General features: G+C 41.3%; 1 protein-coding gene across 15 annotated transcripts in view; it reads right to left on the bottom strand.

The window, feature by feature from the left end:
* The window catches only part of ncam1a (neural cell adhesion molecule 1a), a 265,208-nt gene extending 252,231 nt beyond the window's left edge, over window positions 1-12,977 (bottom strand). For 6 of the 15 annotated variants that reach the window (XM_005916089.3, XM_005916087.3, XM_005916084.3 and 3 more), the window contains exon 1: window positions 12,687-12,977. In XM_005916089.3, the coding sequence (XP_005916151.1) occupies window positions 12,687-12,738 (52 nt within the window). In that variant the 5' untranslated portion in view covers window positions 12,739-12,977. The remainder of the gene's footprint in view (window positions 1-12,686) is intronic. The other 9 variants (XM_042218311.1, XM_042218310.1, XM_005916093.3 and 6 more) reach the window with 6 other exon arrangements.
* Between the last annotated feature and the right edge of the window lie 5,823 nt (window positions 12,978-18,800).

Below are 18,800 nucleotides of genomic sequence, written 5' to 3'. Positions count from 1 at the left end.
TCAAGAATGTGCTCGCTGACAATTGTGCCAATTTAGGAAGTAAACAAGTCTACAAAAAAACTGCGCATGGTGCACATCTCGCCTTGTTCCTTTCTCCCAGAAGACATGCTTGGGTGTTTTTTTTCCCTTTCCTTTCTTTACACACACGCTCAGGCAACTTGGCACCTGAGGAAGCCAGCCAATCACAGAGTCCCTGGGATGAGCCAGCTGTCATTGCTAGGCATTACATCATGATGGTGAGTCACTCCCTGGGATTTAGAGACAGTAGAACAAATGCCCAAATACACTATGGCCTTAACTCTCTATGACAGCTCAGCCAAGGTAAGCCATGTGAGAAGGTAGATTTCTGACTGTGGGAAAAACATAAGAAACCCGGAGTGCCTGTGTGCACATAAGGTGCATCAGATATATGCCGTTTATCGCTAAAGAAGAGAATAATCCTCAGGTTGGTCTCAGAGCTGGAACGGTGAAATCACGTAGAGCAACTTTTGCTGTGCCAAGACACCGCAGAAAGTGATACGGAGTTTATAAGGTGCGACATCAAACTTACAGTCTGCATGCGCCAGCACAAAACACCCACACTGCCCGAGGGCCTAGACGCATCTCTTAATATCAGTGGTGATCACAGGAAACAGAGCACATCCCCTGAAGCTAAATTACAGGTCAGCGAGTTGTGTGTAAGATTTCAAATCAACACATCAAAGTGCTTTTTATAATAATTATAATAATAATAATAAGCCAAGTGGAGCCTTAGTGGTATCAAAAATATACCCCTATGTTTACTCTTCATATTGTTCTTAATTTAGTCACTTGGTTTCTTGTTTGCTGTCGCTGTTGCTATTCATTATTTTGTGCATAAGCAGAAGTGTTAAGTGCCGGCATCCACACTCAGGTAAATAACTGCCAGCTGCCATTGTTATGTGAATGACTGGTCACTCCTAAGAAACCTATTATGCAAGCTGCAATCTGAAACCTGGGGTTAAGATGGGCAACACTGCACGTTCGTAGTAGGAGGAAAAAAAATATCTCCAAACAGGACTCATAGGGGAGTAATAACAATTCTCAAAGAAAAAAGACACGTAATAAGAAAAGGAGGAATGTTTCAAAATGGGAGACCCACTCGAAATGAACTGTGTGGAAAAACATCGCTGCATGCATCTTAAATGAGCAGCGATTATCCCTGCAGACACCAGGTGTACAGGAAAATGAGTTGACTCTTCAGGTGGTTTGAAAAGCAGGGTTTCTGATCAGAAAATCCTCCCCCATCTACAAATGAATGCAGCAGGTGTGGTATCAGCTAGGCTGTGGAAATCCTGAAACAAAGCACTTTAAACTGTTTTACACTCTTACTTCAGTGAGTGCCTTAGCTGCAGTCCTAGAAACTAGCCACTGAAAAATACAGGTGTGAAAGTCAGCGTCACTGATACACAGGGCTTCCCTGATTACAGTTTATGACCTACAGAAAGGTTTTTCAATCTAATGACAAATTTGCTAAGATGACGACAAAAATTAGGTGAACTCAAGTATAGTGTGCACTACTAAAAACTCAATCAGAGAACGTATTTTTCCACTAATAAGTATTTTGAATCCCAAAAGTGACAAATGAATTAGCAGCCTAACACAACCATATGCCGGTTCAGTCAAATGCACAGTATATTTCTCATACTTGGGCTGTTCGATATATATCGGATGACGATATGAAAACGTCTATCGTTGCATGTTAAGCTATCGTTTGTTTCGTGGTGTCACAAAATAAACTGTTTACGGCAATATTTTTTCATCGTTTTGATGGTCACTGTAGAATTTCTTAAAGTTCTCTCTTTCTCTTATATTTAATATAACCACACTACGGACGGACAAGCAACTGTTTTTATGCGTTGACGTTAGCAACAACGACGGTAAAAACCATCGCGCGGCTCCGCCGTCCGCTTGTTTATTTACCACGTAAACCTTTCACAATAAAGCTGTAGATCCTGTTGAGATTTTTCAAAATAAACAGAATCAAGTGAAAGAGTATGCAGAGTGTTTACAGATGACAAGCAAAAAAGAGCCATTAGGTGCTAAAAAATAAACCTCAGAATCAAACGTTAGAACGAGTTTTTCCCCGCAACACGCTGTGTAATAAATACTCACAAAGAAAATGTCTAAAAATGTATAGTTTCATCCATCTGTCAAAACACTTGACTCCAGGTACACAACCAGCAAAAACAAAACAAAACACGCAAATCGAGTTGCCCTAGAGTCACAGAATTTACAGAAAATGTAAAATGTTTGTGATATATTCCTTTGTCTGGACGATAAATGTCTTATATCGGGATATGAGATTTTGGTCATATTGCACAGCCCTATCTCATACTATGTCATTATTTACATTTTAATACTATGATGATATATAATAAACACATCGCAAGAGTGATTACCACTTCTGGCCCAGAGTCCCCCTGGCAGATGCCTACAGATGGGGGCAATGAGATGCTCGGGCAGCAGCGCCTCGGGACAGAGAGAACGATGGAGAGCTAACAGCCAATCCCTGTTTGTGCACCGTCAACAAAGGCAGCTTCAACTATTCATGACTCTTTCACACGCTCACCTATTGAAACCTTTTAAAACTTTGACTTTTTACAGATAAATGTTGACCGAAGGCTCTTTGTCCATCATCTCGACTCCAGGAGAACTAGACAGGATGTGAGACTGAGCTTTTAGGGAGGGGTAAAAGCGATCACTGTAAAGGGAAAAGCAGGGTGCTTGATTTATAACACAAGATGAAACAATATCTAGGTGATGACTCATGATTGTTATATCAGGATTGCTTTTTATAGTCGTTGGAAGTCAGAAAGATATGGTAAAAACCTGATTAATCAGCAAGCTCAAGGGGGACCCGTGTCACTTTTGCCACAGATTTCTGCATAACGGCACCACCATCAGCCAGTCTCTTTGACAAAACTGCATTATTTGATCAGGCATCAGTAAAGTAATATATCAGGGATCAGAACTTTTAGAAGAACTCATAATAGCATCAGAGTTGGTCAAAGCTTTAAAAAGAAATACCTTTCTTTTTAAAGCAAACTAACATGGCTGACAAGAGAAACATGGGGACCTGGGGGCAGGAGTATAGCTAAAAGTCAGGCAATCACTAGAGCCCCGTACTTTTCGCTTTTCCAGAAAGTACCAAACCGGCTTTCCTGGAGAGATAATGTTGGGGAGGAAGGTAGAAGACAACGCTGTGCATAGGGTTGAATAGAAAACAGCAGGTGTTTTAATGCAAGCAATGATATGCAGCTTATTCGTGTATGCCCTTCAGTATTTCTATAGGTTATTGCATTTCAAAAGCTTTTCCTATAAAACTGCAAGACTTGTAACTTACTATTTTTACATTGCTAAGCATATAGCTTTGCAGGAGATCACACCCGAAGCCAGCCATCGCATACAGTAGGTGTTTGTTTAAGTGATGAAGCATAAGCATTAAAAGTCTGCCAAGTACACTCGGATGATATTGCCGCCGTTTTTCTGCACTTGAAGGCTCAGTTGTACAAAGAGAAAATAAAGCAAAACCTGCTCTCTGCACTTTTAGCTCAAAGATTGTCGGTAATCCAACATTAAGAAAATTACTCAGGGCTGACAAGCGTTTGTGTCATCCCTGATGAAGGTTACCGCAGCTAAGCCAAGGCATTTTATATGGAGGCGCTGTCACTCCAAGCATATTCTACATTTTATGCCTTTGGTTGAAACAGGTGGGGGGGGAAGAGTTATGCAAAGTAAAAAATACTGGGGTTTTTTCTTCTCCACCTGAAAATTAACACAACATAAGTATGAAGTGAGTTTCAGAGACAAAATACCATCTGTTAATCAGTGCAAGTCCTGAGGGAAGTAAGTTATAACGGTGACAGGCTATAAATAACACGGAGTCCCATGCTGACAATAAAGAAAACTGGAACATCAATAAACACAGTATCTATTCCAAATAAAAATCGGTGCTTGTATCTCTCCAGGCATTTCAAGGAGGACAGGGACATCATGCTGAGATTCTGTTGCGCAGCAATGTAGTCCATCGTCACCTTGGGCAACCTCACCAGACTTGGCAGCCTCACTTAAAGAGCTCAGTAAAAGGGGAAAAAAAACATAGGGAGTCCACTGCCAAAGGAGCACAGATCATTAGTTCTTATGTAGAAAATCTGGTGAGGTTGGGGCTAAGCAAGTATGCTGAGGAGTGCCACAACAAACACCTGAATATTCTCTATCACCTTGCAAAACTCACACGAGCAGCATCCCGGTTAGCCTTAGAGCAACAGCAGCTTGTTTGAAATCACAGCCACTCCCACAGATATTTCACCTTCTTGGATGGGATCTTAGGGAACATCAAGCATTGTTTATCTGAATTCATTAGAAGCTGATGCTGCTTCACTCTGCCAAAATGCCAGAGTTTAGCCTAAGGAAACTGGAGAAGTATTTTGTTTCAGACCCCGTTTCTTTAACCAGAACAGAAGAAAAGACCACAACAAAAAGGATCAGAAACAAGATTTTACTGAGCTGAAATGGATGGCTAAGCAGAAAGTGTGTCAACAAGCTCAGTGAAGGCATATTTTGACAAGAAAAGTCCCGCCACAAAAATGTGGCTTTCATGAATAACTTCATTTTGGAAAAAAAATACATGTATACACACACACACACACACACACACACACACACACACACACATACATACATACATACATATATACAAAAAGATATATATATATATATACACCATGCAAATATATATATAGATAGATATATGCATATTTGCATGGTATATAATCATAATGCTTATGGTTTTGTTATAAAGACATGTTGTTTTAACCATGGATGACTGTGCTGGGTTGCCTTGCGTCTGAATTAACTACATATTGTATTGATTTTTCTGCTGCCTTTAGGCGTCGCCACAACAGATCGTCTACCTCCGTCTCACCCTATCTCTAGCATCCTCCTCTGTCACATTGACCCTCTGCATGTCCTCCTCCGCTACATCCATGAATCTTCTCTATGCACTTCCTCTTTTCCTCAGCTCCATATTGCCCGTGCCTCTGATGTAATCATTTCTAATCCTGCCCATCCTGGTCAGCTCTGCCACCTCCAGCTCCACTTCCTTTTTTGTCAGTGTCACCCTCTCCACTCATACATCATAGCAGGTTTCACTGCCATCTTGTAAACCTTCTCTTTCACTCTTGCTGCTATCTTTTGTCACAAATGACCCCCTGACACTCGTCTCCACCCACTGCACCCTGGCTGACCCCGTCTTCACTACCACTGCTCCTTCCATCTTCACTGTTACACCTGTCTACTTCCCATTAGACATACATATTCTGTCTTGCTTCTAGTGCCTTTTCATTCCTCTTCTCTCCAGAGCATAGCTCCACAGCTCCAGCTCTACAGATTATCCTCCACCTGCTCCCTGTCTGCAAGTATCACAGTGTATGGAGACTCATGGCTGACCTCTTCCATCATCCTGCAGCTTATCGCACCCCCACCCTGAATCCATTTCCCACTCCTTCCATACACCATGCTACAAGTTGTGGTAAGTAATGTAATATTAAATTTGTTTGTACTGACTCATCAAACTTTAAGTTACCATTAGATGAGTCATTGTGCATTAACTCATCTAATGGTAACTTAAAAATTCATGTTACATTAGTTAGTATTACTCGTGGCATTCCATTAGAACATAATGACATAATGTGAATATACATGACTAAAGGCTACCTTCCTCTGTGAATATTATATCTGCTTGAGAATTTTGGGAGACATTACTTCATTGACATCAGTTGTCCATTTAGTTACACACTCTGAAGACAGCATTAAGATCTGAAAATCATGTTCAATGTTGCGCTCAATGGCAAAGGAAGGGGCTGCTGATTGGGTTGCATAACAAGTCCGTCTCTTTTTTTCTGGGTTTTTTCCCCCACATTCAATTCTCTATAGGACGCCTTCAGAGCTCACACAATAAAAATCACTCATGGGTTCTATTCATGTCCTGATTAATATGCAAAGACAGCCTATCCTCATCTAACAGTCAGAAGAAATATTATAGCCAGTCAAGTCATTTTGAGCTCATCTGGATGGAATTATCAGCACTTTCAGAAGCTCTGTGATATGACATGAATTTATGGATTATGTAAAACTTGTATCATCTGCATTTCAAAGTTTTTAGACTTTACGTGCCTCTTTATCATCCACGGACGAAGAACTTCTAATGGCATAGTGACTGGAATCAAATTAAAACTGTCTTTGTGTTCCTGTGTTAAAAACCCCCAGAAATTATTGTTTTTTTGTAATTAAGCTTAAAAGTGTTTGTAAAGTGTTGTTCAAATTTGGGGATTTCAGCTCGATTTAACGGCCACACAGTGAAGCTGAACAGCACAGTTCCATTAAATATTAACAGTTTGGTGGAGCAATAACAGATTTTGCACAGATAAGCAAACCCATATGTGCAGGTACGTATTGTATATCTGTGGTACAGAGAGCAGTTTTTACAGCGGGAAATGCACTACATACACTTAATAACATCACACTGAAAAGAAATGTTGGGTGTCAGTAAACTAAATAATATTACTGACAAAAGACTGAGTGGAGTCTGGAAAGAATGAAGAACTGACATTAGTCACCATCACTCATCTCCTCAGTCCGGCTTTTTCCCTTGCTGCTGATGTGGAACCAGCAAGTGCAGATAATACTGAGGGGGTGGCTGCTGTCTCAGACTGTAGATAAGTCTAAAAGAATCTGCCAAATTCAAATATACTTGGCAACTCAAGCTAGCACCTAGGCTACAGACAGGCAGCTCTCATTTTAACTTGATTGTACTAGCCTAACAAATGCTCTGTGTTTGTGTAAAAGCATACCAACAGTGGATGTAAATAAGTGTTAACATCCTTTTCTATTAGTGAGATTAGGGACTTATAGTGGGTTCTGGCTGCAACGGCACTTAACGAGCATTGTTGTTGTCACATCTAAATGGACTGGTACTTGTTCAGTGCTTTTCTACTCAATTTGAGCCCCCAAAGCGTTTTCTTACCACAAGCCTCATTCACCCATTCATACACACATTAACCTAAGTGGTTTTTTTTCGTAATGTCCAAACACTCAGACTCCAATGGATGCATCGAGGGCAACTCGGGGTCCAGTATCTTGCCCAAGGATACAACATGCAGAATGGAGGAGGCACGGATAAGGCCACCGACCTTCTGATTAGTACGTGATCTACTCTACCTCCTGAACACACCCATCTAGAAAAATTATATCCAAGTGGCTATACACAGGTCTTTGATAGTTGAGTGTCACTGTGTTTCATGTGACATGTTTGAATCGTGATCATGATGAAGTAAAGTTTATCACCAGTACTGTCTGGGGCGAACAGCAGCCTCCAGGTCTGGAGAACGAAGCCAAGGCATAAGTGCCAAAAACTGCATTTCCTCTAATGCCCACTCAAAAAGCGAGCGAATCCACATAGAGTCCTGTGTTTAAAACAGCCAATTTCACAGGATTAAAAAGCATGTTTACAGCCTTGTACACAAAGCAGTTAGGGCCTCCATAGTTCCCCCCTTCGTGGCAAGTGTACAGGGGTGCATTTTCTAAAACCCATCCATCTGCATATTGGAGCTGGTGTGCAGATGGATGCTGTGACTGACAGGGGTTCCAACACAGACTGCTGGACTACTCAAAGTCAATTAATGCACCTCTCCACCATGTCTGTGCTGTTGTTGCCTGTTGGAGCATTTTAAAAGGAATTATCTAACAGACTGTGCTGTGTGGTACAAACGATTCAAGGAGTTTCTGCTTCAGTTTTAGTGAGTTAAATTTTTAGTATTTTAATAGTCTGCACTAATTAGCAGATAATGTAACTCAGACACACAGGGCTCTGTGTCTGTGCTGCTGTGTGGGCTGTTTTGAGTTGAACTCTCAGGGGAGAAAGGATGATATGACATATAATAAAAGCTGCAAAAGATGGAGATCAATAAACAAATCAAGGGGGGGAGCACAGCAAGAAGGGAAAAAAAGAAAGCTATAGGGCGAAAATGTAGACGCAGTAATGACTGAACTTTATGTAAATGTAGGCAGCAGCAAAGAACTCACATCTTGAGAATCAACTTGCAATTATGATGACAAGTCACTTGATCTGTTGCTCTCTTACATAAACTGTACGGCGACACAGGCATGCAGTATTTAGCTAAACAGAAGCTGAATCCAAGTAGGAGTACTGCTATAATCTGAACAGTCCATGTACTGACGAGAATTTGATCATAACAAGCCGTAATAGTACATTAGTACAAAGTGTCTCCAAGCCAAATGGTGCATGGACCAAAGTGCAACTACGGAGCAAAGCTTGAAAGAGCCAGAATCTAGTTTTATTTAAAGAGCGGACTAAAAATGCCTTATAATTTTCCTGTGTTTGGCTGCTTTTTCTAGTTCCCCAAGTCAAAAATAGCCTGTATTATTTTCATAGTGGCTTTGAACCCACCACAGCAGTTAAAGTCCCATATGTTAGCCATTTAGGATTTGTGTATTTTATCCCTCAAAATGTTAAGCTAAAGTTTTTCTTCCCTTCTGTAGTTCAGCTGACTGATTAAAGTACACACATGCTGCTTTACAGCCAGAACAGTACATGGATTTGCACTGCTTGCAGTTTCATATAACTGTATGAACTGAATGGCAAGTGCACATCAGCATCTAGCCTGCCTTCAGCCTGCAAACTTGTTGTTTCAGGAACAAAAAGAATAAAGAAATCCAACAGAGGCAATCCACTTTCAGCAAGAGAGAGAACACTCTGCCATTCTGTCAGATGCTAAAACACTGCACAGCGGTTTGCAATATCATGTGAAAAGGCGATTCAACTCAATAACATCCATTCGCTTCTCCTTTTTTTTTTCAGGGTCGCGGGGGGTGCTGGAGCCTATTCCAGCTGTCATAGGGCGAGAGGCGGGGTACACCCTGGACCGGTCGCCAGTCTGTTGCAGGGCCAACACACAGGGACAGACAACCATTCGCGCTCACATTCACACCTAACGGCAATTTGGATTTTCCAATTAACCTATCCCCACAAGCTGCATGTCTTTGGACGGTGGGAGGAAGCCGGAATACCCGGAGGGAACCCACACAAACACGGGGAGGACGTGCAAGCTCCACACAGAAAGACCCCGGCCTGATGTTGGAATTGAACTCAGGACCTTCTTGCTGTGCGGCAACAGTACTAACCACCGTGCCACCGTGCTGCCTAACTATGTAATTTGATCATAAATATATTTTATCCTCAAGTCAGACTAATCGATCAGGAATGCCCAGTAGTACATATTTTACATATTTGGTCACATATTTGGTCAGTGCAGGGCGCTGCTGGACGATGCTGAGCTGTAGTGCAGTAAAAGCCAGCTTACTGGAACTTTTACTGGAAGGCAACCCTGCGTTGGTTTCTCTATAGCCAACAGCACAGAGCATGAAAGGGTTAAAAAAAAGAATAGAAATGCCTCAGATCTGTAACTTCACATAAATCTGAGGCGGTGTCATTTTCACTTTAATAAAAACGGGGCTTCTTTTCCCCTCAGATTACCCTGCATCACCTTCTACTTTTTCCAGTTTCAAACTGATCACCACCATGGATGCGGTGGCTTAATTCAGTAACACAGTCAGAACGGGCACTGCACACTCGACTTGAATTTAAGTCGAGAAAGATCACTACCTGTGTCGACTCCTAAAACTGCATTATAATGCAGTTACATCTTGGAAGGTGGTGTAGTTCTGCATTCTAATGTTTGGCGCGAGCCTCAAAAATGTAATTATCATCGAACTGGAACAGAAACTGGAAATCAATAAATGTAATTAAATTGCTCAGCCCTCAAAGTGTGTGATACTGTCATTACCCCTTCAATATACCCCGGGTCCATCAAATAATGCGATCAATTTATTTGAATTTCTCCTTGTTGCAAGAGGGTACAGCTAAGGCACAGTTGTCTAATTATCTCCCTCTCGGTTCCTTTCTCTTTCCCTCCCCTGCGGAGGCGCGGTAAATTGTGGGGGTGTCAGAATATTTCGGCAGGGTCGTGAATCATATAGAAGAAATGAAAACATCCCAGCGCCACTCTCTAAACCCACATCAGTGACAGGGTGCCCAACTGTTTGGGTGGTGATTTGGAAATACGTCCAAAAATATTCTGGAAAACTTTCAAAAGCCAGCGCCAAGTGATGCAGTTTAAGGTTCATAGAAACCACAAACATCAGCCGGCACACGCATTATCCCAACACAGCCCATTAGATCCTCGCTCAGCTTGTTGAAAGTATTTTAAGTAGGTTTTTTTTCCCAACAGAAATCACAGCATTTTTTTTCCCAGCGATAAAAATGTAAAGTGCATTTTTTTGGTTGCTGTTTGTGAAGTGCAAAATGTCAAATCCTGTGTTTTAAAAGTTTGGACAGTAATCAATACATCAATATTTTCCTAAACTTCAAGTATCGACATCACTATCACACTCAAAAACCACCAGATCATACAAACAATAAAAACAAAAGTGGAGCCCCTTTGGGGGCACGCCCAGCACCACATGGAGGCCAGCTTAGGTTTTATGTACCAAAACAAGAAAAATACCATCCAACATACACAGTAATGATCCACCTTCTTCAAATTCTGTCGTCTTATCCACTCAATTTCCCCAGTCCACATTATTTTAGGCTATATACATTATTTTCCTGTGCGTAGACCCACATTCTTCATGCTCGATTTCCCTAAATTCTGCAAAGACAGGGCTGTTGGCTTCAGCACAACTGTGAAATAAATGTATTATTTAGCCAGACCGAGACTACTGCATGGATAATTCAATACAGTCTCACAGTGCTACATCTATGAACTTTAACCTAATGATGCGTGCTCGGGGAAAAGTGACTTAACAGTCTACCCCAAATAATGTGTCATGGCCGTGTGGCACAAACACAAGGCAAGGAAAGGAAAGGAAGAAAGGAAAGGAGTCAAATGTCAATAAATCGAAACAGGCATAGCCAGATGATAGGCTACTTTTTTAGCACATGAAAAGATTTGCCTTCTGGTTATTTTAACTGTACCTTCAGTCATTTCATCCAGACTCAGTGGCTGTATTGGCTGCAGTTAATCTCAGTAGGGGAGAAGAAAATGCTTGTTTTTTTTATTTTGTTTTTTGCCATAGACAAGAAAAGCATAGACCTGTAGAGCACTGAGAAACAACAGTGCAACTGAGGCCCCGGGTTAGAATAATCATTTTACACCATAATGTACACTAAATTGAATCAAATTATAACATCAAACTATTCTTCCGCTCTCCAAGGACCCCTGGGGGTCCTCAAACTCCTCTTTGAGCACTCAGTTGCAGTGTATGGAATGGGGAGGTGAATGCAGGGAGGAGAGAAGGATGTGGGTGGTGGGAGAGGTGGGGGCTTTGGGGGGAAAAATGGGTCCCCCTCCCGCCCTATATAACCATGAGAGCTCTGGGATTGGATGCTATTGTATACATTGAAAGACTATTCAGTCTACCTCACTGGATGACGAATTTCCCCTCAACCAACGAAATTAAAAAGTACGATCAAATCAGTCTGGGTCTGTGCCGAAGTCGACATCATTTTGCGCATGGAGGTTAGAAAAAAAACAAGCACCTCGCTACTAAGTTAGAAACTACAGAGTCCTTTTTGGCCAGAAAAACAACAAAAACAGAGGCAATGCCTCAGTGTCGACCTATATGATCAGAGCAGGGATGCAAAAACTAAACTCCCGCACGGACACATCAGCACAGCTACTGGTTATGTGCCAAATCCGATCGTGGCACAAGTGGAAATTTGTGCGTGCATCTTATCGATCTATTCGATAGTTTTAAGCGCATGCGTACGGAAAACAAATTGAATATTAAGGTAATAAAGAGAAAAAAGGGCAGTAAATCTGTTTCCAGTGGACTAAAACAAAGCGTTCCCGCTAATAGCGATCGGCTCTCCGGACACCCCATCCTCGGTGCGTCACGTCTGACCCAGCAGAACTGAGAAAGCCGAGGTGGACTTTTGAATGACAGTATATTCGTTTGCCGTTGACGTTTGCAGCGACTTAAGAGGCTATAAGCAATAAGCTGGCTGCTGACATAAAGGGGACCACAAAAAGCGCCCCACTGCAACACCACCGGTCTCTGGAAGCATCCTCCTCTATTTACTCACAGGGACGAACTCAGGAGCTTAACTTCCACAGCACGCAGCACGAGTGGGGATTTTTATTATTATTATTAAAAATATGTTGCATAACTTAACTTAGGGAGAACAGTCACCCCGAATGAAAGAGACTGGCCGTCTGCACTTCTCTGTGTTGTGCAGGGATATTCAAAATGCACCGAGATACGCGACTCTATCAAACTGTATAACCCCAAAACTGAATAAAATGCGCCCTGCTAAGTAATTCATGTCGCTTTCCCTCAGAGAGGGGGAGATGCCTCACTTTTTAGAGAACTTTTGGGATAACTGTGAATTTTCAGCGCTCGAGCTCCAAACCCAGCGCCACTGTCCGGAGTCAGTGACAAGGATGCCGCCGGTGGGACCAGAGGATGCTGCTCTAGAATCAACACGTCTCGGCCTGCGCTTTCACACAGATTTGCTTTGCCTACAGCTGGATATTAATCCCCACACAACCTAATATTAGACTAGAACAAGAAATAACTCATTTTACCTGCACAGCCGATGAATAACAATCCCCAGATGAGGTCCCTTATTTGAAGCATTGTAATGTGTCACACAGCTATTCTCCTTGAAGAGCAGACGCACTTTAAAACAAGAGAGGTGTCTCTAGTGATGGGGGGGAAACAGTCTTTCCAGGGACAACAACTGATACCAGGCGGATTTTTGGTCCTTCTTGCTACCCGTGTTCGCGCCGCGGCACAACGAGAGTGACAGGCTGAAACCGTAGCACGCACTCGCGCACGCATGCACTCAATAGATACCAGCACGAATTACTCCGCCCGGTAGGCTATAACCCCCCACACACAGAGAGACACACACGGAGGGGGCGGGCTGAGGTGAATTCAGTAACAAAGTAGTGCGCGGAGCTGTCTGTGCAGACGGCAGATGGTCACCAGAGGCTGTAATTCGGATTACTGAGCTTGCAAACCGGCTAACTATGGTTTAAAACACATAGAGTGACATATTGGTTCTAATTAAAAGTGTTATCCAGACTGCTAGAATAGCTTAATACTAAACGGATGACTGAATTTCCAAATGGTGATGGATAGTTCACAATGACAATATTTTATTCCATTTTATTTTAAAAAATAATAATAATTCTGAGGTGATATTGTTTATATTAATATATTAATATGGTTCGTATATGTGGTGAGTAGTGTTGTGAAGCATCTCAATAGCTACTGTTGGACAGTAATAAGCAGACACCCAGGGGGTTTTCTTTTTGTTTGTGGTCAGAAGTTTACATCCACTCATCATGTGCATGACTGTCATGGTAATTTGGGCCTTTGATTTCTTTGAACTGTTCTTTCACCAGGGTGGAATGACTGTACTTTTTCACTCACTGTGGGTGTATACACCACTCTGCATTTAATCATTAGTTACTATTAATCTCTGTCTCTCTTCCACAGCGTCTTTTGTCCTGTCTTCCTCCCATCACCCGCAACCAGTAGCGGCAGATGGCTGCCCCTCCCTTTGCCTGGCTCTGCTGGAGGTTTCTTCCTGTTAAATGGGAGTTTTTCCTTCCTGTTGTTGCCGACTGCTTGCTCAAAAGAAGTTGTTTGATTGTTTGGGTTTTTCTCTCTACTATTATAAGTTCTTTCTTCTCGTAAGTGCTTTATATTGTTCTTACAATATAAAGCACCTTGAGGTGACTGTTGTTGTGATCTGGAGCTATATAAATAAAATTGAGTTGCACAAGTTAGAATTTATTTTGGCTTTCCTCTAATCCACACAGGGTCAAACGTATTCATACAGGCTCAAATGTCTACATAGCCTCCCACTAAAAGTTAACAAGTTGCACCTCAAACAGATGGTTTTGAGGGCCATCAACAAGCTTTTTTCACAATTCTAACTGGATATTTGACGACTCTTCTCGGCAGAATGTGTAGAGTTCATTTAAATTGGCTGGCTTCCTTGCTCGCAAGTGCTTTCCTCAAATTTTCAGTAGGATTGAGGTTGGGGGCTTTGTGAAGGCCATCCCAGAAGCCTAATGTTAGCCCAGTTTATCCATTCCAAAACCAGTTGCAAAGTCTGTTTGGGATAAGTGTCCTGTCGAAACATCCAGCTGTGTTCAAATTTCAACCCTCCACCTGTGAGATGAAGAATAATTTGAATGTAGTCCTTTTTCATTATTCCATCCCCTTGGTGTAATGCACCAGTGCCAGTGTAAAGCTACCATGACCATGCTTGACAGTTGTTCTCAGGCTTGAAACATGCACCTTAGTCCTCCGCCTGTTACCTCTTATCATTGTGGCCAAATAGCTCAATTTTTGTGTTCAAAGACCACAAAGACTGACCATGAAAACCTTTCTCCAGAAGGCATTCGGTTTCTTCATGCGAGCAGCTGCAAATTTCATTCGAGCTGGAAGGTGTCAATTCTGGATCAGGGTTTTTTTCTTGATTGGGAACTTCTCAGTCCATGGCAATGTAAAAAAAACTTGCTTCACTGTGGACACCAGTGTTGGTCAAGTTACTTGAAAAAAGTAATCAGTAACTAATTACTGATTACTTCCCCAAAAAAGTAATCCTGTTACTTTACTGATTACTTATTTTCAAAAGTAATTATTACTTAGTTACTTAGTTACTTTTTAAAAACACGATTTACAACCTGAATAGGTGATAAAGTGAGATCTTTCAGCCCAATTCTACTTTTTCTACATAATCCATCATACAAAATGTAATCAAATGAAAAACTCTCTTTTTAAAACTTGTTTTATTAATTTTAATCTTTTAACTTTATGCATCAAGCAAAAAATAAATTATATGCAACATTCTCTGACTGGAAGAAATTTGTTTAACATTTAAACCTATTTTCTGCACATTCCAGCACATAAAATAAAATAGTTTTTTGTGTTTACACTCACTCTTTCAAATAAATGCAAGTGAAACACAGCAGAAAATAAATAAAATCAAAGACTAGCGGTCCTGTTGCTCTATTTTCACCTGTATAGCAGGAGTGGCGTAGGCAGAGGTTTACCCTGGTGCAGGTGTGCCGCAGCGGTCAGTTGAAGAATCCGCGAGTTTCTCTGTGAATTTCACATCACGTCGTAGCGCACTCGGTGCTTGCTCGGAAGTTAAGGGGTTTTTTTCGCTGTAAAAAGAAGATTTCTTCCCACGCAGTGAATAGCAGACGCTAATGTTTTTGTCACTTTTTATGGAATCAAACTCAAAGTAAGGTCAGTGCTTCCACGCTTTAAACGCTGCATGCTCATACTCTCTCCGACACTCGATATATGATCCATTGTTGATCTGCACACAGCTGTTGTCACGAACGTCGCACTCGCTTACGTCACTGTCATGACACACTCTCGCAAGAAAATCACAGTTTTAGTAACGCAGTAACGCAGCGTGCTTACGGGAAAGTAACAGTAATCTAATTACCGTTTTTGCAATAGTAATCCCTTACTTTACTCGTTACTCGAAAAAAGTATTACAGTAACGCGCCCATCTCTGGTGGACACAGACACTGATACTTCAATTTCCAATTTCCAAGCATCCTTGATGGCTCTTCGGTTGTTACACACACTAACCATTTTCCTCTTATCTCAGGGTGATAGTTTGGATCTTCTTCCAGACCTTGGCGAAGTGGCGACTCATTTGAATTACTTGTATTTGCATACAGTTTTTTGAACTGATGCTCTTGGAATCTGCAGTTGTTTAGAAATGGCTCCAAGAGATCTTCCCAGTTTGTGTAAATCTACAATTCTTATTTTTAGATATTTACTGAGTTCCCCATTGTTCTAAATGACTCATTGCCCCATCAAACCCCTTTGATGCTGGCAAAGAGAAACTACCAATTGCACATTTTTTAGTGCCACTTATTAAAAGATTTTAAGTGAAGGTATGCATGCTTTTGCTGTGTGTATCAGAAAAATTCAAACTAAATTCAAGACTGTTTTTCAGACATTAAAGATGTATATTGTAGACTCATCCCACAATGAAAAAAACAAAACAAAAACAGTTCAAATAAACCATTAAAAGCCCCAAATTGCCATGTCATTCATACCCATGATGAGTGCATGTAAACATCTGACCGCAGCTCCATATGCTACTGTGCATTTCCAGAGAAAAAAAAAGCTGATAACACAACACTGGCAAAAAGTCGCCCTATGTCAAACTTGTTAACACACAACTGCCACATCCAGCAGATAGAAGAAAAGTTAGCACTGATCTGAAACTGTGTTGGTGCCCACCTGCTGTATGCCAAATTCAATTGTCGCTCTATTGTCAGATCACAAACTCGGGAGTACGACTCCAAATGCTCAACTATGTTAATTTGTCTGCCTGCCATTTGGTGCCGGGCAGATAAGCTACAGCTGTGATCAGAGCTCCTTTGCTCAAAGCAACTTCCTGCTTCTGCTGCTGGAAACAATGCTGATGAGACTGCACACTGTGAAAGCATCACCACATTAACTACCTTTTTTTTTTGGATCCTGTTCTTCTGAATCCCTCCATCTACTTGCCTCATCCGTGCAGTCCATGCATCCCCATCCTATGACCAGCAGGGATATTAAGATAAAGCACAAGCCTTATCTTTAAAAAACAAAAAAGCACTGTAGTCTGGGACACAATTTGATGACACAATATCAAAAATCAATTCTAATGTGATGTGTACTTTGTCAGAACTTGATGAACCTGTCAATGCTACATTTTCAAAAATGTGTTTAATGTTTTACTCTGTCTTGCGTCAGTGTGTGCTTTAAAGACCATAGTAATAATAAAACTAGAAGAAAATAAAACCTGGTATGTAAAACTTTTTTTTTTCATGTCTTTGCTAATATGGTTACATTTGTCAAGCAGGAGTAGCAAAGGTGCGACTACAGTACTGCTGCTGTGAGCTTTTAACAGCCTGATATGTGAGGGAGCCACTCAATATGACTAATTCAAACTGATCAAGCTTCTGCTGAACCTGATATAGTGCAGTAACTCTACAAAGGTGCCGCTTCACAGCCAGTCTGATGAGGTGGAATGATTACACAGACACAACCCATTCAACCTACTTTCTGTGAGAGATAGAATTAATTTAAACCTGTCCTTTGAAATCTTCAGGAGATTGGACTATAGAGTACCGATAGCTAGCTCCACCTCCATGCAGATTAACATTCTCTATTTAGCTTTTTTTTCTACAGCAAAAAGATAATTGCATTTCCCAACCTGGGTCGCTGCTTTGTTGTTTTCTGTCCACTGTCTGTCGTCTGCAATTTGGTTCAGAGAATATTGTGAAAAAGCTTTTGTTGGGAGAATTGCAAGGTATGACGAATAACTTTGCTTTTATGTTTTGGGGACCATGAGCTCCATATTTAACTGCCAGGGTAGGTTGTACATTACTCCTCTGCTGTTGTGGCTACTCGGAATCCACTTCAACTAATGGATTTCAGTCATCTGGAAACCTACCATGGGAATTTCTCAAATCCATCTTGCGGCATAATCCACATTTCCTCAACTCATCATCATCATTATCCAACCTCCACTTCAGCTCTGTCCCAATTTAGTGCCTGCTTAGACATAGCACCTGCGGTTTCATTTCGCTAACACCCTCATGTGCTGGGACACGGATATAGTTAATTATTGACACGTTCTTCTCCATTATGTGTGAATAAACCAGGAGAGCTTCATAAAATATATCTGGTGTGTTGCTTTCCTTTTTCCATCTGAGTGTTTACTACCTTATTACTACCTTATTCTGTAAACACTGTTTTTGGTAGCTAGCTGGCTAACAAGACTAAAAGAGAATTCATGGTACAGTATTTGTCTGCAATTCTTTGGTTACATAGAGTGAACGATTCTGGGTATGCAATGAGCAAACAAACAAAAATCACTTAGCCCGATGGTGATGGTAGGTAAAATGCAGATTGAAAAGCTAGCTTAAACAGGGATGTCAGTTCAACATAAAAAAGGAAAGCAAAAAGATAATTCAAGATTATCTTTAATAGATTAAAGTTTTCCTTCATTCACAGAACTTCTTTGTAACTTTCATCTTCTCTGCAGCAAAAGTGTAGACTAAATAAAAGATGAACTTTGGCGACAGCGGGAAGGAAAAACTCCCTTTTAACAGGAAGAAATCTCCAGCAGAACCAGGCTCAGGGAGGGGTGGGGCCATCTGCCGCGACTGGTTGGGGTGAGAGAAGGAAGACGGGACAAATACATGCGGTGCCATGTCTTTGAACTTCAGTGTTTTGGCTATAGCCTTACGTTCCATGTTAGCATGAAAGGGTGAACTGCTGAGTAATTAGCTACTGTTTGCAAGCTTGGTTACCAAGCTTCATCCGTAACTGTACATGTGCATCACGCAGACATAGATATTTACCAGTTCTTCTTGGATGCTGTGTACAACACAGAAAGCACTGATGTTTGACAAATGAGTCTATTAAATAGTTCTGAAGGCACCAATGGTAGAAAAGCAATGGAACGTTCAAGCTCAGATACTCCAAATAGTGGAGATGAGGCTCAGTAGATACCCACTGGCTGCCTACTTTGGCACATCTGTCAATTAAAATAGCTATGTCCATAACTCAAATATCCAGGCAGATGAGTAATGATCAACATTAGCACAGTCACAATGGAAAAAGAATGGTATTTATATAAGGCATTTCAACTCTAACTG

The sequence above is a fragment of the Haplochromis burtoni genome, unplaced genomic scaffold (genome assembly GCF_018398535.1).
Source record: "Haplochromis burtoni strain Fernald_Lab_line unplaced genomic scaffold, NCSU_Asbu1 Contig_17, whole genome shotgun sequence".
NCBI lineage: Eukaryota > Metazoa > Chordata > Actinopteri > Cichliformes > Cichlidae > Haplochromis > Haplochromis burtoni.
The sequence above is the reverse complement of the archived record's forward strand: the minus strand, read 5'-3'. Positions and strand labels throughout refer to the sequence as shown.